Below are 13,616 nucleotides of genomic sequence, written 5' to 3'. Positions count from 1 at the left end.
CAAACAACAAAAGTAATGGGATTCTGTATTTAGAGAATATAGGATATTCAGGTTCAAGGCAGCAAATATTAATTTATCCTAATTCTATTGCTGGTAAATTAAAAAAATACTGTCTGATAGCATGGCCTTCACAATCCCTTTTTTCAGCTAATACTGGGACACAAGTTTATTTTTTCTTATATCTTGTGTTAAGATGTTTAGGAGAAAATTTATTTGTAGTCATTTAGCTTGTTTATTACAGTAAATCAAATGAAATATGCATAAACAACACATTACCATTATTGTCTACAGGATATCCTGTAGTCCCACTGAACTTTAGAGGAGTCAATCAGTAGTGTCATGTAGGCAAAGGATGCTGCACTAAATTCATATATGACAATAATGTTAATGTGTTGTTTATGCATATTTCATTTTTCAGATTTCAGATTTCACTCGGATATTCTGTAATCTATGTTGATGAATGACTAAGGGATTTTACCTCATGTGAACTTAACAATTTAATGTAAAGAAGTAGTAATATGCTTTCATATGTCCAGGACTGCCAACAATTGTGAAATATTTTTTGGAATAATATTGATAATGTTGATGTTGATTGATAATGCTTTTTATTTTTTTTAAATGTACTGTATATTCTTTCATTTTTATAAATAATGAATTCAATTAAATATATTCAGTGAGAGATTAAACTAATTAAGAATATATATATATATATATATATATATATATATATATATATATATATATATATATATATATATATATATATATTTGTTTTAAATAAAAATTGGCAAGAATTTAGGAGTTGACTGTGTAGTTTAAAAGTATAAATTGAGAGACCATCTTTTCAGTCACTAGGTATATTGTAGTCTTCTACAACCATCAAGAAACTGAATTGAACAATTAAATTATGATATATTATAATATTAATATTATATTCATTCAGCAATCTCAAAGACGTGATATTAGATCCTATTCAAATTCAAAACACGTTTATTATTTTTGCTTCTGTATAGTTTAAATATCTATGAACACAGTTAATGTGCAATGGCAAATGTGCAACAGAGTGGTGAAAGGTATTTTTACTCAATTTAATGTCTTGCATTTTTGTATGCTGGGCAAAGTGTGTCCATGGAGAATTTTCACCAAGAGGTAATAACATTATCTTATTTTTAATCTTATCTCTTATCTGGAAAAACTCATTACTGCAGTGCTTTCTTTCTTTTTCTTTTTTTTTTTTTTTTTTGGAAGACATCAGCTAAACACACACAATTCTCTTTTTTCATAACATCTATTTCAGTATGGGGTATATACTTTTTTCTATATCCGCTAAAGACCAATATCACAACAAGGTGTTTGTCATGTCATAAATTGTGTAAGAAATTGTTTATCTAGGCTACATCTTCCACCATAAAACCCCAACTGTGCATTATATTTGCTTATCAGTTTGGATTACTGTCCAACTTTGTATTCACTTTATCACTTCATCGTGAGCTATTGCACAGCTGCCATATTCCATTCAAAAAGTTGATCTTTGATCTGAAATATGAAAGCTGTTGAATTTTAATCTTACACTAATTAAAGCACTTACCTGGTTTTGAAGTGTAAAAAAAGGACAGCATTTTGTCCAAAGGCCACTGTTTGTTTTCTTGACATCAGCTTAAATATTGGTACATTCACAAGGAACCATTTTATCTCAAGTTTTGTCATACAAAAGCAAAAGGTTTTATTTTATACAAGATTTTTCATCAATATATAGCAGATACAATATTGAACAGGTAGAAGATTTGTTTTTACAGAAGATTGGAAGAAATACAATACAGCTTTATACAGTTGTTAGTCTGAACACAGTCAACTTGATTGAAATAATAAATGCCTAAACAAGATAAAACATGATCAAATTGATTGAGAGACTTTACATATACCATTGTTAAATGGCTACTTATTCAAAAGTATGCTATAAATAACCCTCATAATTTGCAGCTATATCATTTAAATACAACACGTGCCTTCTTGTCACCCAACATTAACCTAGAACAAAGAACAAACAGACAATTACCCCTTAAAATCCATATAGAGAAACACCACGTTATAATATTCTACACCTGACCAAAAACTTTGTGTACGCTACCTGATAAAGCAGACAGTGAGCAAAGCACCAGTCATAGGTCCAATCCAATATACCCAGTGGAAGGCCCAGTGATTAGCCACCACTGCAGGTCCAAAAGCTCGAGCTGGATTCATGCATGCCCCAGAGATCATACCCCTGTTAAATAAATATCAGTCAGTCTTATTTAAATAAGCCTGCTTCAGTCATTGAGTAAGCTTTTGTAACATTTTCCTTTTATCTGAGGTCACATGATTCACATTTACATCACAAGCCTGAAAACAGTCATACAGATTTCACCCTTCCCCTAGTGTCCAATTATTTTAGTGCTTCTGCACTCCCATCAGCTCATTACTAAACCTGTATTAGATTCGAGCGTATGTCTTTGAGCTGGGAGAACACCAATATGTTCAGTAGACAACACTTGGTTAACACTGGGGCACTGCTTAAATAAAAGAGTATATGCCCGATTTAAACCCCATAGTGGCTCAAAAGAATTACCCAGCCAGGATATTTGCTGTTACTGTAAGGCCGATAAGGAAAGGAGCAAACTGGGAACGTGTCCTCCCATTTACAGCCCCCATGCTGACCGACATGGTCAGGAAGAGAGTCATCACCATTTCAGCCACTGTAGCAGCTCCTACATCAGCATTACTACTGACAGCTGTGAACGCAGCTCCAGAGGCATTACTGAACTCTGCTGGTGGGGAGATTGCCTAGAGAAAACAAAATAACTACCTCAAATAAAATCTGCAATAAGGCAAGCACAAAGACAATTTTTGTTAAAATCTTGTAACTAAGGAAATCTTGAAAATGAATATGAATTAGACATATTATAAGAATTATTGTTCAAATTATAATGCATAGCAAATGTAGTACTGACTTAATTAAAATTACCATTAGCCAAAAGACCACAACAGTAATTATTAGTATTGAACAATAATTATTAGTCTTACTTTGGCAAGACCAGCACCGATCATTCCACCAAACAGTTGCACAAGTATATATGGAACAAGAAGGACCAGCTTCATTCCTCCCACAAGGTAGACGCAAACTGTTACAGCTGGATTAAAGTGACCCCCACTATGGAAATCAAAACTCAATAACAATCATATCTTAACACTTAGAGTAAATTAGTGAAACTGGAATGCAAGCCTTCAAACTACAGCAAGTAGATTTTCATTGCATCAGTTATACAATATAAATCCACAATCTTATTAATATATCAATGAAACATTTTACAAAGTATCATTGACATTATTAATATGATTATTCATTATATAATAAGTTAATAACTGAAAAAACCTCCTGACCTGATCTCTCCAAACAGTGCAATAACGATAGCAAGGGCCAGTCCATGTGCCAGTGCAGGCTGAATACTGCCTGTGGTTTCCACATTGCCAATGACTGAGATACAGCCTACAAATATGAAAAGAGAAGAACCAAGCAGCTCTGCCAGGCAGGGCTGTACGTAATGCTCGAAGAAGCCCATTGGTGCGTCCTGGTCTTTCTTAGGCTGCACAGTCTCTTCACTGGCCACAGTAAATAGCTCACACTTGGATTCAGTCATGCTTCTCTATGATCACCAACACACTGTCCATGTGCCCTCCAATCTACCACTGATAAAGGTGCATGTGTGGGAGGGAAAGAGGGTGAGAGAGGGAGGACCAGGCAGTCCCCCTCCTTCCTCCTTTCTCCCATTCAGTAGCCACAGAAACCACCCACTTGTGCGGGCCAGTAAAAAGTCTGGGGTGATGGGTACAATATTATAGATGGGTACTGCTTATCATTGAAAATCTTATCTGTGACCATAAAAATCATATACAACAGCACGTCCGTGACACACATGTAGTCCATGTCAATTCGCAGCTGCAATATTTGGCATCTATCAAACCCAAAAATGATCATTTAAAGCCAAAGATGAACATCTCTGACCAAAAAAGATAAAGGTGCAGTATCATACACCAACTATGTGCTGCACAAGGTCACACTGGGTTAATGTTTCCCTAATATACGCACTCAAACGCAAGGCAGACTCTGATGACATCAGGGTCCAGTGTCCACTGTTTGTCCAAAAATCTTTCCAAAACGTATGGACAGTATGAGATCTTGACCATTTATATTTTGCATTAAAAATCTAACCCTAGTAAAATGTGAAGAATATAAAGGGACAGTAACGATTATAGAGGACATTATTTACATTTACAGTATTCACTGTCCGGTGTGTCCGGTGAGTCTGGTTCCTCTCAAAGTTTCTTTCTCATCATTTCAGGGAGTTTTGCCTTGCTACCATTGCCTCAGGCTTGCTCATTGGGGATAAAAGTTAAACATAATTTTACTGTTTTTATATTTCTGTAAAGCTGCTTGAAGACAATGTCCATTATGTAATTTATTGTAATAAAAATGCTATGCAAATAAATTGAATTGAAGTTTGGATTAGTGTAATGTGAAGAACAAGGTGCATGAGCCCTAAATGAATGACATGCTATATAATTTTATTACTAATTATATTACTCTTCAAGCAAATTGGCAGCTCTTTACTTACAGTGCAAAATGTGCCAGAATTCAGATACACACACACCATGCAATTTATTGGGAACACCTGTAGTAACCAGTCATGTGGCAGCACTGCTCATATGAAATCATGCAGAGCTTCAGGTATGTTCACATTTCTGTGATTTTGATAGTTGCATAGATGTTGGTCCCAGATGGGCTTGTTTTGAGTATTTCAGTAACTGTATAAGAAGACAGACAGACACCAGGTTCGAGTGACATCAGTTCAGTCAAGAACAGGAATCTGAGACTTACCCAAACAGTTAAAGATTACAAGAAGTAGTATTACCAGTTGTTGCTATAATTATTATTATTATTATTATTATTATTATTATTATTATTATTATTGAATAAGACTTACATTTGCAGCATATCACCTCACAGGGGAGATATTAAAAGAAAACAAAGGAAAAATAAGACAATTTAGTGGTCTCATCTTTTTTTATTGACGTCACAAAGGAAAAATAAGCTGAAATGACTTCCGCCAATTCATGTTGACACAAAGACTTCTAGTTCTCCCAACCAGGTCACAGTTGAACTCAAAACCCAATCTGTGAAATGCCTGAGAAAGTGAAAAATATTGATTATTTCTGCACATTTATGAGTATTGTTTTAAGCAGCAATATTTAAGCTCACCTAGATTGAGTGAGTCCTTCACTGCCCAGCAGATACTGTAGTGCTGAAGAAGCTGCTGGAGTAGCTCTTTCTCATCTAAAAACTCCAGCCGTTCGATCCTGTGAATGCAAACATTCTCATAAGACATTCTGAGAAGCCAAATGCCAAGCCCAATCTCTTTATGGTGCCAAATATCCTAAATGCATTGTTTCTAATGAATGTAACAATTCAAACCCAAATTCTGTCACGCACAATGTACTAGATTAGTCATGAAATCCCACTGGTACAATACACAAGCTGCTTTTTTTTCGCATCCTGTACCTGCTTATGTCTTCCTGAGGAAGCAGGCTATAGACTGCCATCATATCCAGTGCGTTCACACTTTCCCATCCTGTAGACAAGAAGCGTTCCTTCTGAAACAGATTTCATGTAAAAATATTTTGAATTCACTACAAGACAGAAGCTAAGATTTAAAAGTGCAAGCGCACACAGTTTCAACCATGTTATCAGTATCTAATCTCAGGTGAAGCTGTATTTTAACCTTCCTGTACTTTGAAACTGCTCATGTGGGACTCAACAGCAACAGCAACAGCTGCGGCATTAAAACACAACATCTGAACTTGACAGTTTTGTCTGATGCCCAACCACCTGTTGGGCACTGAACAGTCAACAGTACAACACTGCAACGAGTAATATGTAGTGCAAAGCTCTCACATGAAAATAGGAGAATCTTAAGTTTTTAATTAAAGCCTTATGGTCAAATGGACAACCATGCATTTTAGTGAAGTTTTTAATTAATTCTTGACCAAGCAGAACTGGCTATGGGTAAAAACGTGTATGACCCACAGCAGGTCAGCTAGAAATGTGATTTTAGAGTAACACAGTTCTGCATAATCATCATACATATATAATTATACATGCAATAAATAAAATTGCATTCTACATATGCTGTATTCCCTTTATTACCTTGTAAAGGCTATTCTCACTCTCCAGTGTTCATGATGATTTATAATCACACTCTCTGGTGTTTATGACGATTTATAATCACACTCTCTGGTGTTTATGACGATTTATAATCACACTCTATGGTGTTTATGAATATTCACACTCTCCCGTGTTTATAATGATTTATAATTCACACTCTCCAGTGTTTATAATGATTTATAATTCACACTCTCCAGTGTTTATAATGATTTATAATTCACACTCTCCGGTGTTTATGATGATTTATAATCACACTCTCTGGTGTTTATGATGATATATAATCACACTCTATGGTGTTTATGATGATTTATAATCACACTCTATGGTGTTTATGAACATTCACACACTCCGGTGTTTATAATGATTTATAATTCACACACTCTGGTGTTTATAACGATTTATAATTCACACTCTTCATTGTCCATAATGATTTATAATCAAGCTCTCTGGTGTCACGCACATAAGGATGGGTTCACTTTTGAGTTTGGCTCCTCTTATAGTGTCTTCCTTATATCATCTCAGGAAGTTTCTTTCCACATTCGCCTCAGGCTACTTCATTAGAGATAAATACATATAAATTTAAATACAAGTCTAATATTCAATCTTGAACTTTTTTCTATATTTATATTCTGTAAAGCTGCTTTGTGACGATGTCCACTGTTAAAAGCGCTATACAACACGTCATGCCTAGTGGATAAGGTGTTGGACTACTGACCAGAATTTCAGGTGTTCAAATCCCAGGCACACCAAACTACCACTGACGGGGCCCCTGAGCAAGGCCCTTAAGCCTCAATTGCTCAGTTGTATAAAATTAGATAAATGTAAGTGGCTCTGGATGAGGGAGTTTTTCAAATGCCATAAATGTAAAATTGAATCAAACAGAATTAGAAGCAGAACAAATGTCTATTTACAAAACAGCCCTGCTTTACAGTACCATCACACTGCACCATGAAAACAACTGATGTCTCCAACAAATGTAGCATAGTTTACCTGAGAATCCAAGGACTGGCAAACATCCACTCCAGCCAGATTACACTGTCGTCTTTGCAGATTTTCAATCATGACCTGCCCAAAACGGTCAGCCATGTTCACCTGTAATGAGAGAAACTGCAATTAGAGGAATAAAAGCATTTCACTAGATAATTGTATTACAGCTTGATTATTATCATCACATCTATATCATGCTTTGATTTATACTTGTAGCTTATTTCAATATTACACAGTCCCTCAGCTCCTTTTTGCTGGGGAAATGAATCCTAAATCACTCTAACTGCTTGGCAGTGATTGTACTTGTATCTTACCTGTTCGTAGCTGATGAACATGGCAGTGTGGAAGATGTGTGCTGCCCAGTGCACCAGTTTGGAGGATTGCTCTGGGGTCATGTATACCAGCACACATTCAGAAACAAAGAGTGTTGGCAATCTAATGGAAAGTACATGAAGACATAAAATAAAAACAATGACAAGCAGGGTGGAGTAAGCAGCTGTGTTTCTCCTACTATATATCACTGATATGAACATAACATCAATATGTTGTGACCACAAATGGCATGAATGCTGTAGTATATAACAGTTTCACAATGTCACTTTAATTAGGGGTTGAGAAGGTACTCCGTGAGGATATTAAATGATATTTTAACAGCAATAAAAGATACACTACAAAGCCAAATTCTGTTATAAGAACCTCTGGTCTTCCAGAAAGGATTGCTATGGCTCTGGGGATTTGTGGTCATTCAGCCATGATAGCAGTAGTGAGGTCAGTCCCTGATGTTGGGCGAGGAGGACTCGGGTGCAGCTGGTGTTGTAGTTCATCCCAAAGGTGTGCATTGGGCTTGAGGTCAGGGATCTGTGCAGGACACTTGAGATCTACTCTAATCCTGGAAAACCAATTCTTCATGGGCTTCGCTTTGTGCACAGAGACCCTGCCATACTGGAACAGGGTGTTCCACATATTATACATGTGAGTTACTCAGAGGAAGTTAAAGAAAGGCGTCTGAAGAAAGAGCCCTTGAAATCGAGGTCACTGATGTCATAGACATTCTACGTTTGTAAACATTTCCAAGACTCAACGTTGTATGACTGAGATGATGAGCTTTTTTGACGCACATGTGGATATTTTAATAAATCCCTGGTGTACTATTGTTGTGAGAGCCAGTGGCACTGGGATATTTACCGAAACAATAAAGGTGAAAATTATATCAAGCCAAAGTGGCGAGCCAAGCCCAATGTATTTGTTGCACTTGTTACGTCAATGAACGTAACGTGTCATGCAGGTACGTGAGTTTAGTCACAACATCCCACAGCCTTCGTGTGACTGTAAAGGTGAACTATACGCCGTACATATACACTTAAACAGAAACAAATCACCGCCACAGCATTAAATGGAACTACAAATGGATGAATAAATAAATGTGATATTCTTTATTTAATGAAAAAGCCTATCCTATGAGATTATTCTTCTATTTCCAAAAATACATGGCTTACTCTGTATTAATGTGGAACTTTCTGAGTTTTCCCTCCAAGCCTGGAAGATCTCTGAGGTCAGCAGCAATGATAGAGTATCTGTCTGAGTCCAGGTTGTGGCCATCTGTTTCAAAGTCACATACAAGCATAAGAGCAGCACCAAGGACAACATTTACCATCAGAAAAGCTCAAGTTTTTATCATTACCTAATAGGAGTGAATCAGCTGAATGGGTCTCAATCAAGGTCTTTGACAAAGAAGGTTTTGTCCTGCAGAAAAAAGGACTTAAAAATCTTATCATGGTTTTGATTTGTGAACACTAATATTCTCTCCAAGTAAAACAATATTATTATAAAAATTCAGGCTAACATTTTTTAGCAAAATGCAACATTATTTACACAACATCTTCAATATGCTTTACATTTCACGTCTGGTGTTATGCATCTAACTGCACTTTGAGTTTGTGTTCCTATAAATGATCTTTGTGCTTTATCTTCTCCTGGTGTACCATGGCCTTTTTTGTCAACAGCATTCTTAAAGGCTATCTGAAAAAAAATATAATAAACTAAGAATGAAAAATATTTTTATAAAAAAGTATGGAAACGTATCATTTCCGATTACGCTGGGACACCTTATATCATTTAAAGAGCTCTGTATTTTTTTTAAGGATGTACATTAAAGCTAATGCAATTCTAAATTCTACTGCTTCGGTTAGAATTTTATGCCTTTAAGCACTAAAAGTAAACAAAGACTCAGTAACATTAACCGTGAGGATGAAGAACTTTTGAAGGACAGAATTCAGTACATTTAACTGACAGGCAGTTGATTTTCTTGGTGTATGTTAAATATGTCTCAGAAACTGCAGTAAATAATCGTGCTGTGTGTATTATATAGTATACTACACTAATTCATAGAGAGAGAGAGAGAGAGAGAGAGAGAGAGAGAGAGATGTTACACTTGACAAAACTTAGCATTGCAGCTACACAATGAAGCTACTGACAATACTGAGAGATTGTGAGATATAGTGTTAAAAACAAAACAGATAACAGTATGGTTAAATAAAACCCCGAAACTACATAGTGACTTATAACAAAATGATTTTGTCTTGTCCATATTTCATATTTTCATAGCCTTTGTTTCCCTCTACAGGCATTTAATTTAAATGACATGTCATAACCATAAACAGTACCATTAGCTAACAACAGGTGGTGACACAACTGCATAAATAGAAAACTAAATTCTACACCTTACTTGATATGGTGTATCTTCCTGGCAACAATCATAGGGAAGTCAACTTCAAAGTACTTTTTCGGCAAAGTGTTCTCTGCCTAACGATTAATACAGGAGGTTTGAGGCAATATTTTGGCAGCTGATCAAAAATAAACCAAATGAAAAGAAATGATAGAAAAAAATGTTGCTGAAGTCTACCTTCAGTCTCCAGAAAGTGGTATCCAGTCCAGCTCCAAGATTCACCACCTGGCAGTCACACTGAGTCTTTTTAAGAAATGCATCAAGCAGGTGATTCACTCCATGGACACGGGCATAATAGCCTACAACAAGAATCAATATATGTTTATACTTATATATATATTTTAAAATGTCATCATGGCCTGAGCAGTTGAGCAGTAAGATGACGATGCCTGCCACATACTGTACAGTATCTGCAGTATTCAGGCCAGGCATCAATCTGTGTTATGTGCGAATGTCATGAACGATATACACTTCACCTCTATTAATCTCAGGAGCCTTGCGTTCACCTGTCTGACGCACAAAATACTGGATGTAAGGGTCAGACCAGTATCCTTTACTGGTTGCAAACCTACAAATAAATAAAAGCAAATAGAAATTAATATGACATATCAGTAATAATCAATAATCAATAATCAATAGTCAGTGTCAGTCAAAATGGCTTTCCTAAACTCAAGTTATATTTCACAGCAAAAAACATCCTCAGTGTAAGATACTTTAATGCATAAAACATACAAACTTTGATTCTAAAAGTCTGTTAGCTCGAGTGTTCCTACCAGTACGTTGCTACCACAATCTGAAAGAATCCATTACCCCAAAACTCTTTTGTCTAAATGCAAATATAATACAAAGGTTCTCACGATTTTGATCAGCTCTACAGCATTGCCTGGCTTCAACCATTATTTCCTGAAGACTGAAACCTTGATTTATGCTTTCAACACTTTCTGCTCAGATTACTGTAATTCCCTCTTTTCTTTGTGACTTCTGGTACAACAAATAAACTCTAACATAGTCATACTAATAGATTGGTACATGCACTCCAGCAGTTACACCATTTATTCCGGTCATAAAGTATAAACACAGAGAATCATCACACTTCAGTTACAGTATGTGAATAAAAACTTTTTACATGACCTTTTAATGTCTTATCTCTCTGAGCCCTTACAGCCCCACACCGCTGCTCAGACTTTTTATTACAACTGGGCGATAGGACTGTAATATTATGGAAACGACTTGCTTTCTGACATATCATGATTAAAAATGGGCTTTAAAAAGGGGAGCTGAAAGGGTGCAGCCGATCTGTAAAATTATGAAATGTTTTTACAGACTTTTTACTTTTTATATAAATTTCATACAGTAAAAATCACAGTAACAGATTCAGTTTTATTTACTTAGATTCAGATTTTATATTTTTCATAAACAAAATGTTTTTTTAACTAAAAATTAATAAGTTTTGGAAACAATCGTGACGAATATGGTGACATGAATCGATGGATACATATCGATGATGTTACTGTCTCATCGCCCAGCTCTAATAATCCTCAGTGATGATAAACAGTCTGGTAAAGTGACCACAGATCTGACCACAGCATCTGATCAATCACAGATCTGATCACAGCATCTGATCAATCACAGATCTGATCACAGCATCTGATCAATCACAGATCTGACCACAGCATCTGATCAATCACAGATCTGACCACAGCATCTGATCAATCACAGATCTGACCACAGCATCTGATCAATCACAGATCTGACCACAGCATCTGATCAATCACAGATCTGACCACAGCATCTGATCAATCACAGATCTGATCACAGACCTGACCACAGCATCTAATCACAGCATCTGTACCTTTTGCATATCGACGCATCGTCACATGTCGCCCTGACAGCTTCATCAGCGGTGTCAGAATCAGTGAAAGGTGCTTTGGACGCCATGAACACTTACTAAATCACAATTAAATCCGAATAACTTACATCTGAAACTGCAACATTATTTACACAACATCTTCAACATTATTACACACATACCGAACGGTTTATACTTTCAGCTTTAATTAGTTAACAGCTTAAATTTCACTTAAATCGTGTCGAAGGCTACATGATCACTTTACTTCATTATTTAAATTCTATTCAGGTTCGAAATACACAATATTTACTTAGCGTTGGTTCAACGCTACACCCTTAGCCACTCGCTGTTCCCACAATGCACCACGCCTGCACCTTCCTCGTCTGTATCTGTGTGTGTTTACAAAAAGCAGGCTGCACACCGCCCTCTACTGTCACTAGCAGGTCAAGTCAAGTCAAGATGTATTTGTTTTGTTTTATGTCACTCTTTATACACATCTCTTACTGTATGGATAGAAACAAAATGCATTAAATAACAATATAACATTGATTACATCAAGTGCAAATACACGACCATATGTACAATAAAATGAAGAATAAATACACAGTACATTATTATTATTATTATTATTATTATTATTATTATTATTATTATTATTATTATTATTATTATTATTATTATTCAGAATCAGGTTTATTGGCCAAATGTGTTGACACACAAGGAATTTGTTTCCAGCTGTTTGTGGTTCTCAAAAGTGACATAACACTATACTATACTATACTATACTATACTATACTATACTATACTACACTATACTATACTATACTAGACAAGACAAGACAAGACAAGACAAGACAAGACAAGACAAGGCAATACAATACTGACATAAATAACACTATACTATAATATTCTATACTGACATAAATAACACTATACTATACAAGACAAGACAAGACAAGACAATACTGACATAAATAACACTATACTATACTATACTATACTATACAAGACAAGACAAGACAAGACAAGACAATACTGACATAAATAACACTATACTATACTATACTATACTATACTATACTATACTATACTGACATAAATAACACTATACTATACTATACTATACAAGACAAGACAATACTGACATAAATAACACTATATTATACTATACTAGACAAGACAAGACAATACTGACATAAATAACACTATACTATACTATACAAGACAATACTGACATAAATAGCACTATACTATACAATACAAGACTAGACAAGACAATACTGACATAAATAACACTATACTATACTATACAAGACAATACTGACATAAATAACACTATACTATACTATACAAGACAAGACAATACTATACTATACTGACATAAATAACACTATACTATACTATACAAGACTAGACAAGACAATACTGACATAAATAACACTATACTATACTATACAAGACAATACTGACATAAATAACACTATACTATACTATACAAGACAAGACAATACTATACTATACTGACATAAATAACACTATACTATACAAGACAAGACAATACTGACATAAATAACACTACACTATACTATACTAGACAATACTGACATAAATAACACTATACTATACAAGACAAGACAAGACAATACTATACTATACTGACATAAATAACACTATACTATACTATACAAGACAAGACAATACTGACATAAATAACACTATACTATACTATACAAGACAATACTGACATAAATAACACTATACTATACTATACTATACTATACTATACAAGACAAGACAAT

General features: G+C 35.1%; 2 protein-coding genes across 3 annotated transcripts; both read right to left on the bottom strand.

Annotated features, from left to right (window-relative positions):
• Nucleotides 1–1,698: 1,698 nt before the first annotated feature.
• Nucleotides 1,699–3,733, bottom strand: aqp8a.1 (aquaporin 8a, tandem duplicate 1). Its single transcript, XM_027137729.2, has 5 exons — nucleotides 3,418–3,733; nucleotides 3,061–3,187; nucleotides 2,606–2,820; nucleotides 2,129–2,263; nucleotides 1,699–2,028 (listed from the first exon to the last, which is right to left on the bottom strand). Exons 1-5 carry the CDS (start codon nucleotides 3,672–3,674, stop codon nucleotides 1,986–1,988), a joined length of 777 nt encoding a protein of 258 aa, XP_026993530.1. The 5' UTR covers nucleotides 3,675–3,733; the 3' UTR covers nucleotides 1,699–1,985.
• A 1,346-nt stretch (nucleotides 3,734–5,079) lies between these two features.
• lcmt1 (leucine carboxyl methyltransferase 1) lies at nucleotides 5,080–12,214 on the bottom strand. 2 transcript variants are annotated; one of them, XM_027137728.2, is made up of 12 exons: nucleotides 12,128–12,214; nucleotides 11,821–11,915; nucleotides 10,445–10,536; nucleotides 10,146–10,267; nucleotides 9,969–10,045; nucleotides 8,925–8,986; nucleotides 8,740–8,842; nucleotides 7,558–7,678; nucleotides 7,247–7,348; nucleotides 5,594–5,685; nucleotides 5,294–5,391; nucleotides 5,080–5,219 (listed from the first exon to the last, which is right to left on the bottom strand). In XM_027137728.2, the coding sequence occupies exons 2-12, from the start codon at nucleotides 11,904–11,906 to the stop codon at nucleotides 5,197–5,199; spliced, it is 978 nt and encodes a 325-aa protein (XP_026993529.2). In that variant the 5' UTR covers nucleotides 11,907–11,915; nucleotides 12,128–12,214; the 3' UTR covers nucleotides 5,080–5,196. The 2 variants fall into 2 exon arrangements, with proteins under 2 accessions (XP_026993529.2, XP_047673694.1); XM_047817738.1 differs by having other exon boundaries at nucleotides 12,000–12,202.
• Nucleotides 12,215–13,616: the final 1,402 nt, after the last annotated feature.

This window comes from Tachysurus fulvidraco, chromosome 8 (assembly GCF_022655615.1).
Source record: "Tachysurus fulvidraco isolate hzauxx_2018 chromosome 8, HZAU_PFXX_2.0, whole genome shotgun sequence".
NCBI lineage: Eukaryota > Metazoa > Chordata > Actinopteri > Siluriformes > Bagridae > Tachysurus > Tachysurus fulvidraco.
This window is presented reverse-complemented; position numbering and strand designations above follow the sequence as displayed.